Source organism: Pleurodeles waltl, chromosome 3_1, assembly GCF_031143425.1.
Source record: "Pleurodeles waltl isolate 20211129_DDA chromosome 3_1, aPleWal1.hap1.20221129, whole genome shotgun sequence".
In the NCBI taxonomy this organism is placed as follows: domain Eukaryota; kingdom Metazoa; phylum Chordata; class Amphibia; order Caudata; family Salamandridae; genus Pleurodeles; species Pleurodeles waltl.
In genome coordinates, this window is record NC_090440.1 from 1,223,907,467 (window position 1) to 1,223,934,324 (window position 26,858).

Sequence of the window (26,858 nt, forward strand, 5' to 3'; positions counted from 1 at the left end):
TCCCACACACCCAATACAATATAAAACACCCACCCACATCACCCACAAACCCTTACGACCAAATAAAACGACAGAAAGCCAGAGACAGACAGCACTGCTTAGAGAACACCATCACACCGAGGCAAACCACACCATCACCCACACAATATCCACGCACAAAACACCACACATCACCACACTCACCACACTCTACAACACATACACCACCCCACACATCATCCACACCACCCTATGGCACCCCAAAGACACCCCCGGTTTTCAGACGCCGAACTCCGGGTCATGGTGGAGGAAATAGTTCGGGTAGAGCCCCAGCTCTTCGGGACACAGGTGCAGCACACCAGCATTGCCAGGAAGATGGAGCTATGGCAAAGGATAGTCGACAGGGTCAACGCTGTGGGACAGCATCCACAAAATCGGGACGACATCAGGAAGCGGTGGAACGACCTACGGGGGAAGGTGCGTTCCATGGTATCAAGACACAACATCGCGGTGCAGAAGACTGGCGGCGGACCCCCACCTACTCCCCCAGAATTTACAGCATGGGAGGAGGAAGTCTTGCACATCCTGCATCCTGAAGGCCTCGCAGGAGTATCTTGAGGAATGGACTCTGGTAAGTCAAATCTTAACTACTTCACTCCCCCCACCCCACCTGCATCCCAAATCATACCCCCACCCTCACCCCCACCCGATCACACCTACTCCCTGCAAATGTCTCACCATCACAACCCACCCATCCCAACACCTAGCCCTGGATGCGTCCACAAAGCATGGACACCCATCACCAAAGCATGTCCACTGCACATCTCCCCCACAAGCCACCCTCACAAAAGCCCCCACACAGGAATGCCAGCCCTGGGGTACACGGGCACCCACCCATTGCATGATATGGCACACACTGAAGCAATAACCATACCTCTATACCCCTGCAGGACCCGAACGCCACCACACCGCCCAGGAGGGTCCAGAAATGTCCATCCCACCCCCAGAAGAGGCCACCAGTGATGACAGCAGATCTGTCTCCCTGGACCCAGATGACCAGCCCGGCCCATCGGGGACCTCGGGACAGTCGGTTCCCCTAACACAGCCACTGGCCACAGCAGACCCAACCCCCTCTAGGAGCACCAGCACAGCTCCCACCCAGCGGGCCCATGCCTCAGTCTCCAGGACACGTCAATCAGCGGTGTGTCCACCACTACAGGGCACCCAGGTTAACCCACCACCCCAACAACTGGGACCTGGGGGCAGTGGTAGTGGGCACACCGTCCAGGGGACAGAGGCCCAGGGAAACAGGGGAACTGGGAGGGCTGCTGTGCGACAGGGGGGGGACAGGCCAAGGGAACCCACTCTTCACGAGGCCCTCTCCTCCATCATGGGAGCATACCACCACTCCCAGGAGACGATGGCGATGGTACTGGCCAGCTTCCAGGAGATCCAGGTCATGCAGGAGCAACAGTACATGGGGTTCAGGGAAGAACTTAGAAGCATCAGTTCCGCAATGGGCACCATCGTCGGGGCACTCAACCAGATTGTCACCACATTGCGGGACCATGTGGCACCACAAAGGGCCCCTGTCACTAGCATGGACCAAGAACAGGCTACACCTCCGCCGGCGCTAGTGGACAGGGGGCCCCCACACAACAACAGGCCACCAGAACCCCACCTCCTGCAGAAGAAGAACCACCCTGCAAGCGGGGCCTGAGATCTCAGAAGAAGACAGAATAGGATGCCAAGACCCCCGCCAGCAAAGGATACCCCCTGATGTCATCCCACTGTCCCACATTGTCACCCTGTCCAACCTTTAACTGCCCCTGCTCCATCCTTTCACAGGCATATGGACAATGCACCTGTGAGACAGAAAAGCAGGACTCTGCCATGGACATTCCTCCACCATCACCCATCACCGATTTGCAACCATGTCCCTAAATTCAGCACTTTAATAAAAACACTTATTGCACAAAAATCATCTTGAGTCTGCCTGTATTGTGAACAAATGTATCAGACATAACGCCGCCAAAATGTCCTGTTACACAGTGATGAGAACATACCACTGTCACACAGCTGTAGTCCATGGGGAAACCAAGCAGAGGTCACGCAGTGGGGGCCACATCGCTGAAATTTAAAGGGGAAAGTCACAAATCAGTCAACATACACTGGGGGAATAGGCCAGACAGTGGAGAGGCAGGAGACTGAAAGTAATCGTAAAATGGCGGTGTTGAATCTTACCTGTGTGTTATTGAAAATACTGTTGTATCACTCTGTCCCTGTTGTCTGTGTTGTCCCCGTCGTCTTCCTCCTCTTCACTCTCCACAGGTTCCACCGCTGCCACAACACCACCATCTGGACCATCCTCCTGCAGGAAAGGCACCTGGCGTCGCAAAGCCAGGTTGTGAAGCATACAGCAGGCCACGATGATATGACACACCTTCTTTGGTGAGTACATTAGGGATCCACCTGTCATATGCAGGCACCTAAACCTGGCCTTCAGGAGGCCGAAGGTCCGCTCGATCACCCTCCTAGTACGCCCATGGGCCTCATTGTACCGTTCCTCTGCCCTGGTCCTGGGATTCCTTACTGGGGTCAGTAGCCAGGACAGGTTGGGGTAACCAGAGTCACCTATTAGCCACACACGGTGTCTCTGTAGCTGTTCCATCACATAAGGGATGCTGCTATTTCGCATGATGTAGGCGTCATGCACTGACCCTGGGAACTTGGCATTTACATGGGAGATGTACTGGTCAGCCAAACAGGCCACCTGCACATTCATCGAATGATAACTTTTTCTGTTCCTGTACACCTGTTCACTTCCTCTGGGGGGAACCAAAGCCACATGGGTCCCATCAATGGCACCAATGATGTTGGGAATATGTCCAAGGGCATAGAAATCACCCTTCACTGTAGCCAAATCGCCCACCTCAGGGAAAACAATGTAGCTCCGCATGTATTTCATCAGGGCAGACAACACTCTGGACAACACCTTTGAAAACATAGGCTGGGACATCCCTGATGAAATGGCCACTGTAGATTGAAATGACCCACTTGCCAAAAAATTGAGTACTGACAGAACCTGCACTAGAGGGGGGATCCCTGTGGGTTGGCGGATGGGTGACATCAGGTCTGGCTCCAGCTGGGCACACAGTTCCTGTATAGTGGCACGGTCAAGTCTGTATGTAAGTATGACATGTCTTTCTTCCATTGTCGACAGGCCCACCAGCGGTTTGTACACCGGAGGATTCCTCCATCTCCTCGCAAGTCCCAGCGGACGGTGCCTAGGAAGGACAACATGGAGCACAGAGTCAAGCAACCCACAGGTACGTTCACACAGCTTGCACAGTACACGATTCTCTATGCAGTGAATGGCTTGTATGAGTGGCAATGCAAGGCCTAGGCCTGTGTGACGCAGTAGAAATTAAGCCATGTGGGCCCGTGAAATGGCGGCTGCCTGACCTGTGAAGTGTGACAATGGGATGTGAGGTCAATGCGCTGGTGTGGCACACCGTGGCGGTAGGCGGTCGAAGACCGCGGTGCAAAGCCACATTGGTTAACATTGAACCCTATGGGTTTCAGGAGCCAATGAGGAAGTGCGCCAGCGGTCGCGGTACGCACCGCCGCGGCCGTGACCGCTATTTTCTATCTGCTTAATCACTCGAGACCTGATCATCCACAGGAGAGGACCTATACTGCAAGTGCTGCTGTGACCTCGGTCTGGAAGAGACAATGGCTGCTGCGACTGGGGAAAGGGCCCCTGCCTTCACTTCAGAAGAATTGGACAAACTCGTGGATGGGGTCCTCCCCCAGTATGCGCTACTCTACGGTCCTCCAGACCAACAGGTAAGTACACTGGGACCATGTTTTGTGGCCAATGCCTGGGTTGAGTGGGGTGAATGAAAGATGGTGGGGAGGGGAGCGAATGAGGCATGCATCGCACGACAGATGAGAGCATGTGACATATGGCAAGGTTGGGGAGGGGGGGCCACTCACATCGACCATGCAGAAAATGATGATATTTATTTTCCCTCCCTGTACATGTCACATAGGTCAGCGCCCATCAGAAGATCGACATTTGGCGTGCCATCGCCAAGGAAGTCCGGACCCTGGGGGTCCACAACAGATGGGGCACCCACTGCCGAAAGAGGTGGGAGGACATCCGCTGCGGGAGCAGATAGACCGCGGAGGCTCTGCTGGGGATGGCCTCCCAACCTAGGAGGGGTGCCACACGGCAATTGACCCCCCTGATGTCCCGGATCCTGGCGGTGGCCTACCCCGATTTGGATGGGCGCGTGAGGACATCACAGCAGACACAAGGGGGTGAGTACCAGCACATTCTGCTATATTAGCGCACAATGGAGGTGCCTGGGTGGGGGAGGAGGGCTGTGGCTATCTCTAGGCCAGGGCGATTTCTGTAGGCTAGGCCCCTCCGTAAGGCATGGCCCTGTGCCCCCGCCCCCCACCTCTGTAGGGTGCTAAGTAAAGCTATCCATGGCCCTGGGTCACCTATGTGTGCATTTGTCATCCATAGGCTTGTAGGCCAAGTCACAATAATTGAGTAGTGTACACCGAGTGCGCAGGGTAGTGCAGGGGGGTTCTGTGTCTGTCCTCTCCGCCAACAGTGTCGCCAATGCATGCACTCAACATGTCTTTGTTTCTCCCCCCCCCCTTTTTGTTGTGGTCTTCCTGTTCATGTGTGCATTAGCATCATCAGGCGGAGGAGAAGTGGCATCGGAGCACGAGGGAGCTGCATCTCACATGGCCCCGGAGGGCCATGCAACCGACTCCGAGTTCACCAGTGAGACGGAGGGCGAGGGGAGCTCCACAACGGGGACCCGTGGAGACGTCAGCGACACAGACACGTCCTCGGAAGGGAGCTCCCTTGTGGTGGTGGCGGCAACATCTGTGCCCACCGCTACAACAGGTACAGCCGCCACCCAGCGCACCAGCTCCGCCCTCCCAGCAGCCCCTCAGCGTTCGCCCCGTGCCCGCTCAGCCAGAAAGGCGGGCATCTCCTTCGCCCCAGGCACCTCAGGCCCTGCCCCAGTTACCCCTGCTGCCCTCAGTGAGGAGATCATTGACCTCCTCCAGACGCTCATTGTTGGGCAGTCTACCCTTTTGAATGCCATCCAGGGTGTAGAAAGGGAGGTGCACCGGAGCAATGAATACCTGGAGGGCATTCATTCGGGTCAGGCTGCCCATCAGCGATCGTTCAACGCTCTGGCCTCAGCACTGACGGCAGCCATTGTCCCTGTCTCCTGCCTCCCCCCTCCAATTTCCTCATCCCAGTCCCACTCCCCTGTTCCTCTGCCTATCCCAGCCACACCTACAGACCAGCCTGCACACACCTCAACACCCAAGGGCAGCTCATCCATGCATAAGCACCACACATCCCACAAGCATTCACACAAGCAACATCCACATGCAGACATGCCAACAGCCACTGCCTCCTCTGTGTCCCCCTCCTCCTCGTCTTCCTCCTCCCTCCCTGTGACATCTCCACTCACACCTGCATGCACACCACCATCCGCCAGTACATCCATCACCAGCACACCCACCAGAACACTCCGCACACGTGCAGTCACCACCCCCACTGCCATTTACACGTCTCCTGTGTCCTCTCCCACTGTGTCTGTCACCCCCTCTTCCAAACCACACAAACGCAGGCAGCCACCCACCCAACAGCCATCCACCTCACGACAGCCTCCGTCACAAGCACCTGCACCCAAACACAGCACACTTGACTCTCCTACAACCACATCCTCTTCCTCCACTCCCATGCCCACTGCACCTACCCTTCCCACTGCTCCTAAAAAGTTTTTCCTCTCCAAAATTAACCTCTTTGCATCACCTGACCCACCCCCTCCATCTCGTAAGAGTCCAAACAGCACCTCAGCCACCACAAGCCCTGCACCTACAAGGACCATAGTGCAGGGCTATTGGAGTCCACCACCTTCTAGGGCAGCAACATCGGCCAGCAGCAAGGGGACAGCAAGCCCAGGGAAAAAAACTAAAAAAGGGAAGGGCCGGCGCGAGAGGCCAGAGACGCCAGCCCCCAAAGGCACTACCCTGGCACCGTCACCTGGCACATCCACGAAGGGAGGCAAGGGCCCCAGAGAATCGGAGAAGGAGGGCAAGGGCAGCAGGGCGGACAAGTCCGGCAGCAGGCGAGCTGCCCAGGAGGGCCCCAGCAGCCCCATTTCGGGTGTGAAGGAGGACACCCACGGGCCCAGGACTCCTGCACAGGAGGGCCCTGCAAGCGAAAGGTCGGATGGCGACTGAGCAGAAAATATTGGCCCGATCTGGTTCCCTGGGAACACGTCAAGCACCGCTGAACAGGGCCCCGCCGTGACAAGCACCGCTAAACTGGGCCCTTCAAGACAAGCACCGCTGAACTGGGACCTTCAAGACAAGCACCGCTGAACAGGGCCCTTCCTGTCAAGCACCGCTCCGCTGGGCCCTTCCTGTCAAGCACCGCTCCGCTGGGCCCTTCATCTCAAGCACCGCTCCGCTGGGCCCTTCATCTCAAGCACCGCTCCGCTGGGCCCTTCACCTCAAGCACCGCTCTGCTGGGCCCTTCATCTCAAGCACCGCTCCGCTGGGCACCGCCGTCTCTGCATCGCTCCGCTGGGCACCGCAGTCTTTGCACCGCTCCGCTGGGCCCTTCATCTCAAGCACCGCTCCGCTGGGCCCTTCATCTCAAGCACCGCTGGCCCATTGGCAGGGCCGGATCTGTGTCGGCCAGGGCTTCACGAAGCACTCTGAGCACCATGCCTCCTCCAGAACCAGTGGAGTCTGTAATCCACTTGATGGACTGTGGCTTTGCACTCCCCAGGATGGATCAGTGGGCAACCCACCCACTGTAGAGACTTGAGAGACTGTGGCTTTGCACTCCCCAGGATTGAACAGTGGGCATGGAGGCCCCTCGTGGATCTGGCGTCGTGGACTCAACTGGCTGAGGTGCCCCCCCTTCCCTTCCCCCTGAGGTGCCTGTAGTTTTACTATCTGATGCCCCTGCAGTGTTCTCTCCAATGGAATCGGGCTTCGTGTGTGGGCTTTGCCCATGTGTTTAGGCCCATTGGCCCACGAACAATGGATGAGAGCCAATATGGGCCGGACTTTTGAGCTATGTATATATTGTTCATTATATAATATATTTTATTTATATATTTCATATTTCTCTTAACTTCAAATATGCTATAATATACTTCAATTTTAATGATCATTTTCTTTTGTCTTTGCATTCTTCCGGGGGATTTGGGGGGTGTCACTCTGAGTTGTTGCTCTGCATTGATGTGTGTGTTGTAGTGGGTGGGGGTGGGTGTGTGGCGTATGTGTGTCCCCGTAATTTTTTCTCCTCCCCCCACCCCTGTGTCGTAGGTGCAGTACTCACCGTTGTCGTCTGCGCCGGCGTTCGTGCTCCTGGTAGAGGAGCAGGAAGACAATGGCTGGGAGGATGTGTAGTTCCGGTTCCATGCTGACCAGATTCCTCGTGGAGTGTGTAGAGGTGAGCGTTTTCCGTTCAAAAAGTCTGTTTCCGCCGTGTTTTTATCGTGTTGCCCCGGAAAAGGTGGCGGATTGGTGGGTCGTGATAGGGTGGGCGGAACATTGTCTCCCGCCTGTCTGTTGGCGGTGACCGCCACGCTGTTTGCTTGTCCCGCCGTGGCGGTCGGAGTGTTAAAGTGGCGGGCTGTGTTGGCGGTTCCCGCCAGGGTCGGAATTCCATTTTTTGGACCGCCAGTCTGTTGGCGGGTTGGCCGCCGCTTTAACACCGACCGCCAGGGTTGGAATGACCCCCTAAATGCCACCGCAGCTTGATGGAAAGTTCTGTAACTGCTAACATAAAAAGGGTTCAATCCTATTCCAACGCAAAGGGATTATTCTTAGTGTTTCAACACCAATGCAAATGAGTACATTTTTTTCAGGAATTTCAGTTAAATAAGGGAAAATACCTGGGTCTTGCAGATGTTCAACAGAGTGCAGTGCAGATCTTTTGGTCAGCAAGTAGGTCCTATCTGGGAGATCTTGTACTTTCAATAAGCAAGGATTTTACCTTGCCCGTAGTCATTGCATCCGTATTAAACACGTTAAATTTAAATAAAAGGTTGCTAACACGTTTTACAATTTGGCGTGAATGTGGGTCTTGATTGTATTGAGAGCCTCTCACAATGTATGTGTGAAAATATGGGATTAGCATTGTTGTTAGTAAGAGAAAATAGAAATTTAAAAACACGGATTTCTTCTAATAGGTCCCAGGAGATCATACTTAATTCAAGCCAAGTCCTGAATCATAGCATTTTGGGGAACAAAGAGTAACTTCTTCAAACATACTCTTTTCACATTATCCCAGCCTACTCTATTGTTAAGGCGCAACACTTCAGCCCCATATAGAGCTTCGGGGATCAATTTGTCTTGAATTGCCTTTTTCAGAGCTTCAGCCGAAAATCTACTGTATCGAGCATCAAACCCCTCTAAAGCATTTACTACCACTATTAAAGAGGTTCTTGACATGCCCAAGTGCTTGCCCCATCACAGGTTATCAGAAAAAGAAAATCCCAAGTACTTATATACTCTAGCCTACTCACATCAGACACCATTAAGTAACCAAATGAAGTTCTTGGGTTTTTCTAAACAAAACAAAAAAGTATTCGTTTTATCTGTATTGATTGTACGCTTTTTATGTTCGTATTATATGTGGAGAGAGTTAAGTTTTCATTGCAAGCCAACTGGTGTATAATCTAAAAGGACGAGATTCTCAGCATACCCTAAGCATGGGACATGCTGACCTCAGATTTTTGGAAAACAAAAATTTATAGCAGATCATTTTTTAGGGAGGTCAGAAATTAAATGACTAAACAGAAGGGCTAAAAGACATCCCTTGCGCAGTCCAATAGTAACAGGGATTCTATAGGTAAGATACTGAGGGAGCGTAGCTCTTATGCTCAAAATTAACATGAAATGTTTATGAACTAATGCATAATAATGCTGCATAGAAAATGTATTAATGTGTTTCTGCTAAACGTGCGCTTGAAATGTGCCCACGTGGAGTGGCCTCCAATGTATACGATGACTAATGAAATTGATTAATAATGGAATAATGAGAAGTTAATGTATGATTTTATACTAATATTAAGGGTTATATGTTTAAGATTTGCTAATAAATCATTAGGCCTTAGTTAGCATGAGTCGAGGCCTAGCTACCCGGTTTCATATTAAATGTGTTTTTCTAACGTGCAGTGTGCTGACTTGCTGAGGGACATGAACTAGTACTTTTCCAAAAGCTAGAAGATGAGTATAACCATAGTAGATCCGTTCTCATGAAATTCGACTTGCTCAAAGAAACATTTTTGCTGAATGCAACAGTGTAGTCTTGTTACAGGTACAAGGTCGCCTAAACCGGTACAGACAATGGAACCACTGACTAGGGGTGCGAAAAAGCCCACAAGAGTATGAAATCATACCGGACATTCTACCCGTTGGAGACGTTAATCACAAGAACCAATAAACTACGTGAGAACTGTTATGTGGTGACAAATTTTGATAGTACCACTGGAGAGTCATTGGATGGAGATAGTGAGGTGCCAACGTCACCCAATTAGGAATTAGGGGACTGTACAACAAGAAAAGGATAAAAACCTTTGACACAAGGGGATGGGAGTTCCGGAGAAGCCATTCTTGCCGTTACCTAGACACTTTGTCACTCTGCCTAAAGACTTTGCTGTATTTTTCTTTGAATCATTTCTATCCTACTTACCTTGCCCGTTTATACTTTACCTCCTTATGAGGGAAGTGCCCTTTTGTCCTGCCTTGATGAACTTTGCTGTGTTTCTTCGCTGATGGCGAATCAACTGATGTCCTGCAAACAAAGATTGACCCTGTATGCTGACCTATTACGGAGGGTAACTGTATTATGACGAAATGTAATTATCTGTTTGCCATTCCTTTCTAGGTACCAACTGCTTCTTTTGACAGAGACCTTAGTTAGAGGTTTTCCAAATTTAATGTTATCAAATTGTTTTGCATGGAGCCCAACATGCCAATGCTAATTCGAGGTTAGTTAAGGAGTTCACTAAACAGACGCAAATAGACAAATGACTGAATCTATGCTTTGTTGAATAACGTGCTAATAATACTCTGCTGGGATTAACCCATATTCACGTTGTGCTATGTTCTAATGTTTGTGATTTTTGCTTTAATGAAATCTTATTAGAGTTGCCACATTATGACAATGCTGATTTGTTTCATGGTTTTGAGACTAATAAACTTACTAGTAGAATTGTAATCAATAGGGAATAAACATCATTAAATCATACTAAACTGGTGTGGTTATTCATGACTGAAAGGTCATGGTGGTTTCTGAGTCTTATTAATGTCATTGATTAATCTGAATTGTCTTGTAATGGTGAATATTGATGACGTTATTGACATATTGATTGACATGTTGATCAGTTATCTCTTCCTAAGGTGTCTTCAATCAGGGTCAAAAGATTCATTGGCCTAAAATGAGTCCCAGAGTGAATAACTTAGCTAGAAAGGGACGCGTTAACAGTTCTGGTAGCAGAGCGACGGTTTGGCCCTTTGGGGGCCCTAGGATGAAGGACCATTGTTTAGAATTGTTTTTTGAGATAATGCAAATTAGAGGTAGTATGTGTCTCTAAATTCCCCATGACTTTCCCGGAATCTCGGAGCTTGCCTAAGTGAGTTCGGTATATTCTCGGCGTTCTAGCATGTGTGGTGTAGAACTTGCGCTTGCCCAGCTTATGCATATTGCAGGTGATTTGTGAAGTCTGTGTGAATTTTAGGTCAGGTAATGTTGTTTTAGTAGGAGTGGGCGTACTCCGCAGTATGAGAGTAGGGAATTCGGCAAACTTCATGTGAATGTGGCGCTTTGTGCTAAAAAATTGTCCACATGGTTGTTGGTGATGTACGGACCCGTCGTGGTCTAAGACTCCGGAGTATATTGACAAATGTATGAGTCACTTGGTTTATGTTGTAATTTGTGCGGTTTAATAGGTCAATTGGCGTGGTTGACAAGTCGAGTTTGAGTCAATTGTGTGAGTGAAACCTTCGATGGAGATTTGGCAAGTTTTAAAGTGCACTAGAACGAACCATTGACAAGGCGAGAGTAGGATTTGCGGGTCGAATTCTGCTTGCGGGTGCAGGAGCTGAGAAGGAGAGAGTAGTGGCCGCGGCTTCAAGTGAAATCTCTGTGAAGTTCTGAAGCGATTGTGTTACCCTTCCTGTAATAAACCAGCAAATTTGAGTTTTGTTGTTAAAGGTGCTCGCAATATAGTACATTAGTTTCTATGTGAAGGAGACAAGCCGAAAGACTTTGAAAGCTGCAGTGTGTGTGAGTGTGACATCATTTGAGCCGCGCTGGGATAGGTCAGTTGCCAAGAGGGGTCGCGCACAGATTGGCAGCCGTCCGTGAGAGGCAATTGGTTGAGAAGGTAGATGAAGAGTGTTCTGGGAATTAAAGTCACTTCCTGATTAAATTCTAAACAAAATAAAAGACGCAAAAATGAAGTTTTTCAAGGCTCTAAAGAGTGCTTTGAAGGGAGATACGTACATTACTGCGAGTGTGGGGGAGCCTACACTGCCAGAGGATACTCCGGCTTATATCGTAATGAAGGAGAAGGGAGTTGCACCATGTCTTTGGCTAAAGCAGTGGTGCAAGATAACAGAAAAGGAGGGATGTTTGGCGTTCCCGGAATATGGAACGTTTAATATAAGAATTTTGGAAAATTTGCAAAGGGTGTTAAGTGAGCAAACTTAGCAGAGGCTAAATGGAATAATGAGACCAAGATGTGGAGAAGGGGAATAGTTGACGGAATCAAGATGTTTCCGGCAATAAATCAAGAAGATGAGGCGCAGGGAAAGAAGGCCATTTGTAAGACAGACAAGAGCTCTAGTGAGCCAAAGGAGACCTAGAGGTCTTGGGAAGATGCAGATAATTCAGACGATGAAGAGTTTCTTAATCAGTTGTTACATGATCGCCCGCCACCATATGCCATGAATGATAGTGCACAGAGTACTAGTGTGAGTCCTGAAGATCCGGCACAAAATAAGGGAATCACGAATACAGTGCAGAAAAGTGATACAGTTTCGAAACAGAATGGTGTCAGTGTACCTTCAGCTCCAGATATGCAGATACCTTTGCAGCCACCACCAATTCAGAGGCTTTATCCTGATGTCCCAGTATTGGAGACAACTACGAGTTTGATGGTGCCGCCTGATCCAGTATACACAAGATCAAAGTTAGTGCAGATTGAGCCAACTCCACAATTGCTGCCCCAGCCGCAGCAACAGGTGGTTCCGAGTTACACTCCTGTTGCAGGACCGCAGTCGGTAGCCACAGCACCCATGATAAATCAAGCTATGAATGCTCCGCAGGGTTTGGGAATTGGACAGACACCAGTTGCTATATCATTGCAAATTACTGTTGGTCCGCCAGTATCCGCTATATGCGCAAGCTAAGCCTGGCGTATGTGATCAGGGAGTAATGACCCAAGAAGCAATAAGAGGAGGGTCCACAGGAAACTTGCAGGGAATGACACAGGGAGACCAGACAGTCGAAAGGTCTAGATCCTTGTTGGACTTTAGTCCGATTGGGGTTCCTTTGGAAACAATGAGACAAGCAGGGTTAGGTACACTAACCCCACAAGTAATAAGTACAAATACGACAAAGACACCAATGATGCAGTCTGGAAATGTCTTGTTGCAAGGTTTGACCGCGCAACAATTGAACGAGTGGTTAGACAAGCTCAACACTTCGCAGGCTACTTCCATGACTGCAGAGAGATCGGAAAGACAGGAATACCTGAATTTTGTGAGGCTGGTTGTAGAAGCTACAGAATTGGTAGAAGGGATGATGGGGGTGAACAGATTAGAGTCATACACTGAAGCGGAATTGAGGTAACTGTGCCCCAAAATAACCAAAGAAGTGAGCAGGGTGCATCAGAGGTTGGCAGACCTAGCAGACAAATACGGCATAGACTTAGACACTACTAGGCATTTGAAGAGGAGTTATAGGTTAGATTTTGAGTCTAAAGATTTTGATCACATGAGATCCACTGGAATGAAGGCACATCTTAAAGAGATATTGCAGAGTGCTCAAATTTGGGGGGCATTAGAGAAGTGGGAAGGCAGATGGGCAAAGAAAAGAGATAAAGAAAAAGGTGATGGCCCGGAACCAAAGCAGGCTAAAGCTGCACCAGACACTGGGACCATAAAGATGTTACCAATGAGAGAAACAGCTGGAGGGGATCTAGTCTATGTACCGTGGTCTAGAGGTGACATCCTGTCATTCACAAATGACTATCCCAGGTTGAGGGAGAAGCCAATAGAGTGGTACCAGCAGATGGACAGGTTTGTGAAGCTTGCGAAATGTCTCTGGGAAGCTTGAATAGATAGTTTGAGATCATAGTTCCAGCTGACTTGTGGCCTGAGTTTAAGAGGGGTATGGATTGGCTGACAGAGGAGCCAGCTAGGGACAAGGTTACTGGAGCACCGTCTTCTGAAGTGATGAGGTATAATCATAAAGTGATTGAGTTTTTAAAGCAAAAGGTGTTGCCGAAGGTGACTGACTGGCAGAAAATTGATCGAACATCACAGGAGGGCAAAAAGTCGATACATGCTTACTATGAGAGGTTGTTGAAGGCATTCAAACACTATAGTGGCACTGAGGTCATAGAGCCGAAAGACATGAATCACCTTGTGTTCAGGTTTGTTGAAGGGTTGAGACCAGAGATTAGCCAGATGATTAAGAAGCATTTGAACTGTTGGCAAGCGCAGCCGATTGATGAGGTGTTACAGTATGCGAAATACTGTAGTGATGAAATTGAACTGAAACAGAGAAAGTTGAAGGAGAAAGTGATGGTGATGCAGATTAAGGCAGCACAAGCAGGGATGCAGGGGAATGGAATACAGCAGATGGTACAGCAGCAACCACAGGGAAATGGAATGTTTCAGGTACAACCAAGAGGACGAGGTCGAGGAGGTTTTGTGAACCGTGGTCCAGAAATGAATACTGTTGTGGTTCAAAATGATGTGCAAGGATGAAAAAGGTGTCACTATGTCACGTGTGTGGGGGTGTGGGGCACTGGAAGCGGGAAAGCCCAATGATGGTGCAGGATGGTGTTGTTCAACAAAGCAGTGATGTTGGTACATTTCACAGTGTGAGGGGTCAAAATCCGAACTTCCAGAATAACCTGGTGCAGATGCAGGGTCTACAGCCCATGCAACAAATGCAAATGCCACATGTTCAACCAACACAGATGCAGCAGGTACAACAGCAGGTTCCCATGGTACCTAGACAGCAAATGCAGTTAGCATTAGCTCCAATGGGACAGCAACAGGTGATGCTTCCTCAACAGGTCACAGGTCAAACAATGAGTCAAAATAATACAGTACAACAGTTCCCATTTGCGGGCTGAAGATGAATAAATGATGAAGGTCGGATGATTGTTCAGATAGTGAGGAGTGCAGGCTTGCAGCGTCCCTAGAGGTAGATCAAAGGGGTCCTTATGTAGAGGGAAAGGTGATGGGTCATAAAGTTCCATTCCTAGTTGATACAGGAGCTACACACTCTACAGTCAGAAGTGCAGAAGTTGCCACTTTCAGGGCGTACCATAAGGGTGGTAGGAGTAGCAAATCAGTTCCTGACAAATCCAATTACAGATCCAGTCCAAGTTGAGATTGGTACCTTCCAGGGATTACATAGATTTGTAGTCTGTGACTCGAGTCCCGTATCCCTACTGGGAAGAGACTTACTATGTAAGACGAGGTGTTCGATTATCTGTTCTAATGAAGGGATTGAGGTCCAGACAAACAGTGATGACGAAGGGGACGATGGTCAGATCTCAGAGCTAGAGATGGAGACTGCAAATGAGGAGTACCCTTTGATAACCTTATTCCCGATGTTCACAGTGACTGACTTACCAGCCGAATTACAGGGAACAGTGACAGAAAAGGTGTGGGATCTGACAGGAAAGGAAGTGGGACTAATAAAAGGAGTAGAACCAGTTAAGGTAGAGGAACAAGCCAAATACAGTGTTTCCCCAGATACCGCAGTAGCATATGGCACAAGATGTCCTTATACAGGTGACGCAAATAATTGCAGACTTTGTGAAGCAAGGTGTTCTGAAAGAAGTGAAAAAAGCCTTGTGGGAAGGTTCGAATTGTTCAAGACTTGAGAAAAATAAATGAGATTGTGGTAAAATGTTGTCCCATAGTGCCAAATCCAGTTGTGATTAAGTTTCAGGTTCCGTGTGATGCAGAGTGGTTCACAGTTGTGGACCTGTCTCAAGCATTCTTTTCGGTGCCTCTTCATGAGGACAGCCAATTTCTCTTCAGTTTCAAATTCCTGGACAAGGTTTACAGTTGGTGTAGAATTCCTCAAGAGTTTTCAGAATCACCTTCCATCTCCAATCAGATATTGAAGAAGGATTTGGAATCATTAGAGTTGCCTTTTAGATCAACTCTAGTACAGTACATTGACGATTTATTGATTGCGTCCAAAACAAAAGATGACTGCAAGTATGACACTATTGCCTTACTGAATCATTTGGGAAAGAATGGACATAAAGTGTCCCCGAAGAAGCTACAGTATTGTCAGAAAGAGGTGAAGTACTTGGGTCACCTAATAGAGAAGGGGTCAAGGAAAATATCCAAGGAGAGTGTGACAGCCATACTGCAGATGAATCCCCCGACAACAAAGAGAGACGTTTCTTGGCTGATGGTGAATCAACTGATGTCCTGAGGACGAAGATTGACTCTGTATGCTGACCCATTCAGAGGGTAACTATATTATGACGAAATGTAATTATCTGTTTGCCTTTCCTTTCTAGGTACCAACTGCTTCTTTTGACAGAAACCTTAGTTAGATGTTTTCCAAATTGATGTTACCAAATTGTTTTGCATGGAGCCCAACATGTCAATGCTAATTCGAGGTTAGTTAAGGAGTTCACTAAACAGACGCAAATAGACAAATGACTGAATCTATGCTTTGTTGAATAACGTGCTAATAATACTCTGCTGGGTTTAATCCATGTTGACGTCGTGCTATGTTCTAATGATTGTGATTTTTGCTTTGATGAAATCTTATTAGAGTTGCCACATTATGACAATGCTGATGTGTTTCATGGTTTTGAGACTAGTAAACTTACTAGTAGAATTGTAATCAATAGGGAATAAACATCATAAAATCGTACTAAACCGGTGTGGTTATTCATGACTGAGAGGTATTAATTTCATTGATTAACCTGAATTGTCTTGTTCTGGTGAATATTAATGACGTTATTGACATATTGATTGACATGTTGTTCAGTTATCTCGTCCTAAGGTGTCTTTAATCAGGGTCAAAAGATTAATTGGCCTAAAACAAGTCCCAGAGTGAATAAATTATCTAGAAAGGGACGCGTTAACAGTTCCATTCCAATTTAGATCAACTTAAACCCACTTTGGTGAATGGAGCCTCTGTGCGAATGCCAAGCAATCTAAGGGACTATTCAATCAGGTCAAAATAGCTTTAAAATTGACAAAGCAGCAACATAGCTTTTCGACTGAGAGAACTGTCTGCCCTGCTGTAGCCCAAAGGGCCAGATAGTAGTCCATTGTGGAGGGGTTTTCCCTAAAGGGCCCCTTCTCTCTCGGAATGTTGCCTGGTTCAAAATCCCAGCTTCCGAGATGAAGTAGTAGGATTTTAGCATAGATTTTCGAGGTAGTACCTAAAAGGGAAATCAGGCAGAAGTTTGCAGGATCAGATCTCATACCCTTCTTATGGATTTGCTCAACAATAGGCCCTCTCCAAGACTCAGAAATATTGCTGGTATTTGAGACCCACCTAAAAAAAATAGGCTAAGTAAGTTAGTCCACCACAGAAGATTTCTCTTAATGCTGTTGCTAGGAGGGTTTCGTTTTTTTATTATACATGTCACAACCTTTGTTTCTTGAGTCACTGTTAACAGCAATGGAACTATAGATTTGGACCCTAATATAAGGTCAGTAGACACTGAGGGACCTTAATATAATTTGAATAGGTAGCCCACCCATTGAGACTCATTTATCTGGGCTTCTCAGACACAAGGGAAAACAGTAGGTTCGGAATTAACTAACTGCCAAAAGAGTTTGGTATTCCTTCCCATTATAGCAGTTTTAATTAATTCCCATTGAAGATTAAAAATTGGCACTTTTTGCCTGTTATTATGTTTTGGTACCTCTTTTTTGTCATTTTTAGTTCATGTATTGTTTCGTCTGACCTTCGTCTCACCTTCAGGAGACTCCTCAAAACCTGGCTCTTCGACCGCTAACTGCAGCACACCTCCACCCCCCCCCCTTACCCCCCAGCGCCTCGAAACCCTGACGGGTACATAGCGTGCTTTATAAATATCGTGATTGATTGATTGATTGATTCTGAGCTGTGTTTCATTTACTGTAGCTGTGCCAGGGCACAGGAGTTGACAGGGCCGGGCCAATCTCTGAGTTCCCCAGGGGGACTCACAAGAATGTAATACTAGTGAGCACAACGGAACGTTCTGATGTCATCGGAAATCCCGGGAACTACGAGGACAAAGCCGGCAGAAGCGCGACACAGCGGTGGATGGAAAAGTCAGATGTGGGACGCGGACGGAAGACAGGAGGACTGGAGAACAAGGAAGCGAGGAAGAAGACGAGCAGGGATCGCAGAGGATCAGCAGGAAGCCGGGACCCAGCTGCAGAGAAAGGGTAGAATGGAAAAACCAGCCACGTCCCCAGAGGGATGTGGCTCTTGCAGGTACAGAACCGCTTATGCGGCCTATTCGCAACGTTGGCGGGGAAGGTCAGGAGCGAGTGGGAAGGAGGGCTGGGCACACCGGAGATCACCCGTAAGGATTTACAACAAGGCAAATCCCTCGTAGAAAAAGCAAAGGTAAGAGCACCTTTATTTTTAGAGCACTGGTAATTTTTTGTTTCTGTATTTTGTTCTGTCATTAAAAACAAACTTAACACGGGAGAAAGAAAAGAAAAGAAACAAACATTTAAATAAAAACAGTAACCGTATTTATACTTTTTTAGCGCCGCAATTGCGCCGCTTTTTGACGCAAAAACGGCGCACAGTTACAAAATATAATGGGGCCATATTTATACTTTTTGACGCACAACTGCGCCAACGCAGTTGTGCGCCAAAAAATTTAACGCCGGCTAACGCCATTCCAAATCACCATGCGGGCGCCTTATTTATTGAATGACGTTAGCCGGCGCAAAAAAATGACTCACACCAGGCAGCGCCGGCGTAGGGGAAAATGGAGCTTGGGCGTCAAAAAATGGGGCAAGTCGGTCTGAGGCAAAAAATCTGCCTCAACCCGATTTGCGCCATTTTTTTTTACTCCCAACCCCCATTGAAATGACTCCTGTCTTAGCACAGACAGGAGTCATGCCCCCTTGCCCAATGGCCATGCCCAGGGGACTTATGTCCCCTGGGCATGGTCATTGGGCATAGTGGCATGTAGGGGGGCACAAATCAGGCCCCCCTATGCCACAAAAAAATTACGGAAAAATATACTTACCTGCACTTACCTTAATGTCCCTGGGGTGGGTCCCTCCATCCTTGGGCGTCCTCCTGGGGTGGGCAAGGATGACAGGGGGTGTCCCTGGGGGCATGGGAGGGCACCTCTGGGCTCCTTCCGATCCCACAGGTCCCTTAACGCCTGCCCTGAGCAGGCGTTAAAAAATTACGCAAACGCGGCTGGACGTCATTTTTTTTGACCCGCCCACTCCTGTGCGTCATTTTTGCACGGGAGTTTAAATATGGCGCACAGGCCTGGGAGTCATTTTTCAGAAGGGAACGCCTACCTTGCATATCATTAACGCAAGGCTGGTTCCCCCTTCTAAAAAATGGCGCACATGCTGCGTCGGACGTCAAAGTTTAAATATGGGGCAGTGTTTGCGCCGAATGTGCGTAAAAAAAAACGACGCAAATCCGGCTCAAACAGAGTATACATATGCCCCAATGGTATTTTGTAAGTTTGCGCCGTTTTTGCGTTAAAAAGCGGCGCAATTGCGGAGATGCAAGAAAAAGGGACATGGTTCTTTTAGCTCTTGGGTAGCACTATTTCTCCTCAAGTGACACACAGATGGAGTGTCTTCTTATCTCCCCCCTCCTTTTCACTATTATCACAACTAATCTTAGTGCACAAATGGCATACTAATAAAATAGAAGGTGATACTAAAAACTAAAGGAACAGTTACCTGATAGAGGCTTCTTGTCTTGTTTTCTCCCCTTCTCTCACTGTCTACGTGAAAGTGGACGAACGGCGAAGCCTGGGTGACCTGTGGAAACAAAGAGAGAAAGCCCGAAAATCGAGATATGGAAAAACAAAACCTATCCTCATAGAAGACTCCAAGAAATAACTAAAACTCTTTTGGGAAATAAATCAATCTGTTCATACACTTCCTAGTGTAAACCCCTTTTTGTACATCGAATAGATGTACTAAAGGCCTCCCTGGAGCGGTACCTTTCCTGTGACAGTGGTGTCAGAAGTGATATCAAGATGTACTATATACAGGAAAGAGCCATGGAGGTAAAACCAACCCTTGCGGACATGATAGCCCAGTTGGCCGAAGGACAGAGACACATACAGCTTTTAGGGGAAGAGCAGGTTAAGGAAGCTTGCTCTGATAGAGACGCTCTGCAGAATGCATTGAAGAACCAAACCACTATAATCATCAGTAATCAGTTGGTTCATGAAATGGCCCTAAAGAAACTCACTGAGACAATTGACACTACTCAAGTACACCCCACAGTACCTAGGTCAGTCTTACAAAGATATCAGGAAGGAGAGGCCCCGGATTCTTTTTTTACTAATTACGAGATGGTCGCCACATCCGCCAATTGGCCACAGGAACGGTGGGGCCTGTATATTGCACCTCTATTGACCGGTACTTTACAACCGGCCTACCAAGATGCAAGCCAGGGGGAGTGACTCCGTATAGCGATATAAAAAAGTGATATTAGAAAGGTTGGGACTAGATAAGGAGAGCTTTCCACTTCGCTTTCTTCGGACCAGATGAAATCCATAGGAGAATCCCCGAGCTCTGTTTTTTAGAGTACAAGATGAGGGATGTAAATGGTTTAACCCCACTGAATGTACCAAAGAGAAACTCGTACAGGCAATTCTATTAGAATAATATTTAGATGCTTTGCCCGCAGCCACAAGAAATTGGATAAGGCAACATTCTGATGTTACCATTCCTTCTGCGATCGAGCAAGTCTGTGCCTATCATAGAGCATCGGACTTCCGAGGCGACATGGGAGGAAGTCGACCATCAGTTACAAAGACCTCACATCCTTCCCCACTCATGAAAAGTCCTAATGGGTTTCCCACAGACAAAACCACAGCCCTATGCTTTCCGGTTAAGGAAGCCCTTTCAACCCCACAGTGTTATAATTGTGCAGGGTGGGGTCACATACCAAGGAATTGTCCCCATAAACATCCAAGAGCTGAACCCATGGAGATAGGTCTGACTAAAGGGAGGGTCTTGTGGGCAGCAGGTACAACTCCTAGATATATGACCAGCCTGACTGTAAACAATATATCCAAACAAGCCCTAGTACATTCCGGATGCAGACAGAGCGTCGTTAACGGAAAACTGGTTAAGCAGGAACAATGGTCCTGTTGCAGAGATTTTGATAAATTGGAGAGGGTGGGAAGAGAAAATTAAGGTGGGATGGATTCACAATCTGGTAGAGGACATTATCATAGGTACATATTATTCTGACTTCCGTTACCTACTAGATAGTATCAACTTATATTACCTAAAGCCAAGACCATTACTTTTGTGGAGTGTTCTTTCTGTAATGCAGCTGCAAAAACTTGGAAATATCTCTCCTTGGATCTGCAAAGGTAATATTCCTCGAGTCGTTTTAGGGAAGTATGAAAAACATATCTCTTCACCCTTTTGCAGTCATGGTCCTATATTATTGTTTGGCTATTTATGCTATGAAACTGTAGTGAACTTGCACTCTAGAAATGACCATAACATATATAAAATAACATTTTGGTAAACCAGCAACAAAGAAAATGTCAATTTGAAATCATGCTTTGCCAACACAACAGGAACACCAAAATCTATCATGTTACATATTGCATCATCCGTACTAATGTAGTGGACGGATGTAACCTCTGGCAGATGAAGAATAAGGAAAAACCTGCCTTCACTCCTTTTGGGTACAGCTCCCAAAGTTTATTCAGTTACATTTGCTAGCAGCCAGTGCTCTAAAGGGCCAGCTAATTTACCTCCGCCATCTCTTTCTGCAGACTTGAAGTTCTCTGCCCACCTTCTTACCCCAGCTTTTGATACCACTAACAAACATTTCTTGAAACCTACACACTAATGTTTCTGCAGTTTCTCTGTCTGGATACACTGCTAAAAATTAACACAACTCCATTATCTTGATTGCGGTGGTTGTTCTTCTCCGGGTAGGCAGCTGAACTTGCAACCTGAAACCATTCTGCCCAAAACATTTTAGAACTGGGTGGTGTCCCCCACGCTTGGCACAATTGTGATAGAAGCTGAAATTTTTTCTCATACAATGGTCCATCTTAAATCCTGTGCCAGCTCTCCCACTACAAATTGTTGAGACATCCTATAATGGCCCAATATTGCATCGGCAAACCACTTGTTGTATGATCAGCTGGTGCCTGCTAGTGAGGCCGTCCATTGCAGCTACAATTCATTATCCACCTTCCCACACTGCTTTTCATAATTCACAAGCAGCTGTGCCTTACACTGTTCATTGTACCTTAACCACGCCATACCCACAAAGTCTAACTGTGCTTTCCACATGACATCCTATAATTAAATAGAGCAATACATTGCTCAGGATACCAGTCACAATTACCTCGTTCAAAAATCAAGGAAGCTGGTGTCCGGTTTTCAATTGTCACTGAACCCCTACTAGATGGGCTAGCGACAACCCAGTGTCCTTCTGGCTCTATACTGGCACCTTCCCCCTGACCACTCCATGAGTAATAAGGAGGGACACCTGAGGGTTGTAGACAGCTGCAGTAAATTAACATCAACATAACATCACAGATCATACTTATAATGAATTAATGGTCATTTGTATGTTCCATGCATCATGTACATTTCAACCTGTGACTGTCATAATTTTAGCATTCAGTCCTCTAATCCTTGATTCAAACCCTAAGTCCTGACAGCACTTTCACGCAGAGCCCTGGTTAGAGGTCCCTTTCAAGATGGCAAGCGTTTGCAGCTTCTAGGCTTCCCTTGCTTCCGAAGTTCTGTGTAGGCTTCCCTCAGGCCTTGCCTGGGCTGCAAGTGCCATGTCCACCTGGTGCTGACCCTTTGCTGGCCATTCACCTGCTACCAGTACACCTGGCGTTAGGCATCCCAAGGACACTGTTTGAACAGCTCTTCTTCGCGGGTTATTATGTTTTTATTAGCTGATATTTTTTTGCATGCCATCTCTGCCACTCTCTCAGTGGTTCCCTGACCGATAGCAGCTCCCCCTTTCTTTCCTCTGTGCTGCCAACCGAATAAAAACCTAGCTGTTCTAGCGCCCCACCATGTTAAGCAAGAACATGTCCATCCCCATACCCACGTCGGCCACATAGTTCCCCGGGATTTTAAGATTAGTGAGCCTGTGCCTAACAAACCCCCATTTGTTGGCTTTACACTCTTTGGACAGGGAGATGTTCAGTTTCCTCCTAGACCTCTCTACAAGCTTATGATTGAACACCCCTCTCCACTCGAATCAGGCTATAACTTTAGACCATAGGATTTCAGCCAGGCGGACCAGTCTTGCAACTGTCATGAGGTCTGCCGTCATTGCCCCCAACAACCTCTTTCTCTAATGGCATGCTGAGTCATTTTCCCCTAGATGGATCAAGACAGCATCAGGTCTCTCCATCTGCTGTAACGCGTTCTGGATGGTGGGTAGCAGCTGGGCCCATTTCATACCTGGTCTTCCCAACCATGTCATTGACATGTTTCATAACCAAATCCTCTTGTAGTTCTTCTGTGCTGCTGCCCACTGCTGTGTTCTCTTGATGTAGCAGCGGCCCAGGATCCAGAACTGACGCCTGCCTCCAGGTAGCCCTGTCGTGAAAAAAACATTGCTCAGAGAACCGCAGGGCTGGTGTAACCCTTAAAGGCTCCTGCAGCCCAACACCCAATACGCTTTATATGCTGTTCACCAAGCCCGAGCGCTGCTACCATCGTGGCTATGCCGAGGCAAAAAGAGTGACCCAAAGTCCTTGTGGGGGGTAGGCCTACTGTCCTTAAACACAAAAAGAGGAAAAGGGCCAACTGTAGGAGCGTTATATGATCCAGTGCATCAGTCTCCCTGAATATAGTGTATTATGATTACAGTATTCCTACGAAGTACTAGTGTATTGATGATAATTTGCGCCCATGTTATTCCCAAGGGCCCCGATTGCCTGAATCTAGGAGGGTCCCTGCTTTTGTTGCAGTACCATAGTAAGGAATGTGGTTTCTTTCAATTTGGCAGTGAGTACTGTCACTCTCTTAGTGAGCGTTAGTAGTTTTTTTAAGGTCCTGACGGATCACCACTAGATCTTCAAGACTGTTTGAGTGAGAAACATGTTGACCAGGTTTCAGGGTTCTGTAGAGTAGGAAGTACCCATACAAGATCCCTCTATGCAGACACCAAGGGTTGAGGTGTTAGGCACACATCAAATACTGTTTTGAGGGCACCTGATCATTATATATTTCTTCCTCTTTTTAATCTTGACAGGGTATCAGGTTAGAATAAAGATTATACTTTGTGGCACCCTTAATCAATTTTAATACACTTTCCTTTGTCCAAAAAGATCTCCTGTAAAAAAGGCTCTTGAAGGGCCAGTCAGGCATTGCAGCACCAGCCTCACAGAAGGCATGGCCCAATGATGAAGCCTTTCACCAGATGGTGAGTGAGGGCCCTTGTCCCTAGCTAATACATGCTTGCTGAGATCTCAGGGCTCCTGCCTTGTAGGTAGTGTGGAGCGTTATTCTTTGAAACTGTGCATCTTGTGTTTTGATATCCACTCTCCTTAAAGGCATCTTGAGCACTGCTGTGAATTGGAACCAGATGAGGCATGAGCCATACTCACGCACAAACAGAGAATGACCCCAGTGTACCTATGCCTTATGTATTCCCGTGTCAGGTACATTGGGCAGCACTCCCCATCCTCCAGGCAGTCTAAGTGTGTGTATGTACCCTTTACCTCCTGGTCTGTCTTTGACTGGCAGTTTTTTATGACCATATGGCCTTTGCCCACGTAGATGTCTAAATGCCGAATACATGCCTTTCCTGGGTCAGTTCTGTAGGGGGCCACCAGTTCACCAACCCTGTAGGTACAGAAAAAGGTGAGTGCTAATGCTACACTGAACAGCACAACCTCTTGCCCCCAGGTACATATACTGGGTAGCTCGCAGAGCAGGAATCGAAGGTTTGTTTAAATCAATGGGCTGCCTCCGGACATCATGGCTGGGTTTCATTCACCCCCATCTTTTCATGGCCATCCGAAGGTAAAAGGAGCCCGCAGGGTTCCTTCCTGTAGCCAGTTTCCCAAAGTAGGTTTACACCGCTAAAATGACTATCTGCGAATGCCTTGCTTTCCTGCTTGTGATGGCTCAGTGGATGAACTTCTTGACATTGCCATTTAATACACCTTATTGACCCCGCATCTTGGTTACTCTTTGGAATACCGCCCAACACTTACAATATTTTGTGCAGTCTTGGGGGCTAGCGCATTGTCCATGAGTGCAGTTAGGTAAGGTCTACCATGCTCCATAGCCATGCAGGGATGGGTGTCATGCTCTTTCCTGCTTGCAGGGCCAGCTCCCTGAATCCCCTTCACTGAAAACAAGACAGATTGTCAGGAGCCAAATTATCAGCCTGAAATATGCCTATCTGTAATGGCTATGTTAGATCTCAATTGGCAACTGACCAGGTGGTGCAGTAAGCATAGTACTGTCGGGCAGCGTGCGGTCCCCAGGTGTGTCCACATGGTTGTCAGACCATAATGTAATCTGCCTGTTAGCAAGCCTATCCTCCCAGATGGAGAAAGCAGCATAATTTAGTTTTGTGATTAGCTTTATCTGCCAAGATGCAGGCCAGTGTGCTGCAGACTAGGCTTAACCTTAGATGGCACTGAAACCTTCCCCCGGCGGCATCCGTGAACAGTCTCAATTGGCTGGCTGTGACCCATCATCCCTTCCATATAAGGGTGCCACTGAAGTTTGCTAAGTAGGTGGCACATGCTGCAAATCCTCCTTCACTCCCTTCATAAGCTTGATCCTGTGGAGCTTTTTGTGAGGCATTTGTTCGAGCAGGCCAGGTGCCTAGCAAAAGTTCTACCCACTGGATCACTCTGCTGGTGAAGGTATTTTTGCCCAGCAGCTGTTGAAACACCCAGAGTGTTGCTTTGTTTTTTGTGAGTAGAGTTTCAATTGCCTGCAGGTGCCTTTCACCATATCTAGTTCCATATCTAAGAAGGTCAGGCGGGTGGCCGGATCTTCCATCTTGTCATGTGCCAAGGAAACTCCTAGCTTCTTTGCCAGATCAATGAAATGATTCATCAGGCCTCTGCATTGAGATGTAACTGGTTTCCAGATGAATAGGAAATCATCTAAATAATGTAGGCACCCTGCCAGCTGGTGTCTTTTCCCCAACTCAACACTCCAAAAAACTGCTAAAGGTTTCAAAATAAGCGCAGGATATACTGCATCCCCTGGGCAGGCATTTGTCATAATAGAATGCATTGTTGAGCTGAAACCCCAGTAAGTGGTACCTGTCGGGGTGTACTGGCAAGAAGAGGAATGCGGATTTGATGTCTGTCTTTGCTAACAAGGCCCCCTTTCAGGTTGTCCTCAGCACATCACTTGCATCTCCAGTGTGGTGTTAGACACTGAGAATGTTTTTTGATCTAGCCAGAGATTGACTGACAACCCATGGGGTATGAAAAATTATGGATGAAAGGAGTTGCCCTTCTTCTGTTTTGAGAACCACGCCCAAGGGGGGACCACAAAATTGTCAATTGGGGGTGTTGGGAAATTACCTACTATTCTACCCAGCCGAAGCTCCTTTGCAACTTTCTGTTTGACCACCTCAACATTTTCCCGCACCAATTTAAGATTGTGACTATGATGATTAACTTTGGGCTCCTCGTATGGAATGATGAAGCCTTAGGAAAACCCTTGGGCTAACAAGTGCCCTTACTCCTGTTTATGATACATGTTTAGCAACCGGGTTAGCACTCTCACTGAATAGAAGTGGCGGAGCACATTGACAGGCTAAAGATCCTCCCCTGTCCTGGCCGGCTCTGTTAGAACGCTGGTTTTTGGCATTGTTCTTTCGTCAATTGTTACTTTGGCCTTTTTACAGTCAACTGATGGGTACAACACCCCACAATTGAAGCATGCATGCCAAAACTTGCAATGACTGTCCTCATTTACAATCATCTTTGATGTATTTCCAGCATATCATTGTGCGGTCCTTTCCAAACATTCGCCCTGAATATGCTTTACTCTTGCCGCTCTGTGAGTACCCATCATACTTCCATCTGGAACCTGATGTACGAAAAAGGTGCTCCTGTGTGCTCACACCTTCCCTGACTGCCACCACATGATTGGTGAAACCCACTATGTTCTAATAGTCCCACTCTATCACTGACTGGTCTGCATCTTCTCCCTAAAATCCCTCGTCATAGCGGAGCCATGCTTCCCCCCTGGTACTTTTGCTGTGCATCGTCCACTTTCTGTTCATAGAGAAAGCGTGCAGCCGTGCTCTGTGGGAATTTTTCCATTGTTCCACAAAGACATGCCAAAGTCCTAAAGGCTTGCAACCAGTTTTCAATAGAACTTTCCAC

General features: G+C 47.6%; 1 protein-coding gene across 2 annotated transcripts in view; it reads right to left on the reverse strand.

Moving 5' to 3' along the window:
- LOC138285070 (uncharacterized) overlaps positions 1–26,858 on the reverse strand; it is a 211,864-nt gene that overhangs the window by 42,439 nt on the left and 142,567 nt on the right. Inside the window, exon 2 of one of the 2 annotated variants that reach the window (XM_069224557.1) lies at positions 19,213–19,293. The exons of the other annotated variant lie outside the window; for it this stretch is intronic. Coding sequence (XP_069080658.1) covers positions 19,213–19,293 — 81 coding nt within the window. The remainder of the gene's footprint in view (positions 1–19,212; positions 19,294–26,858) is intronic. 2 annotated transcript variants of the gene reach the window in all.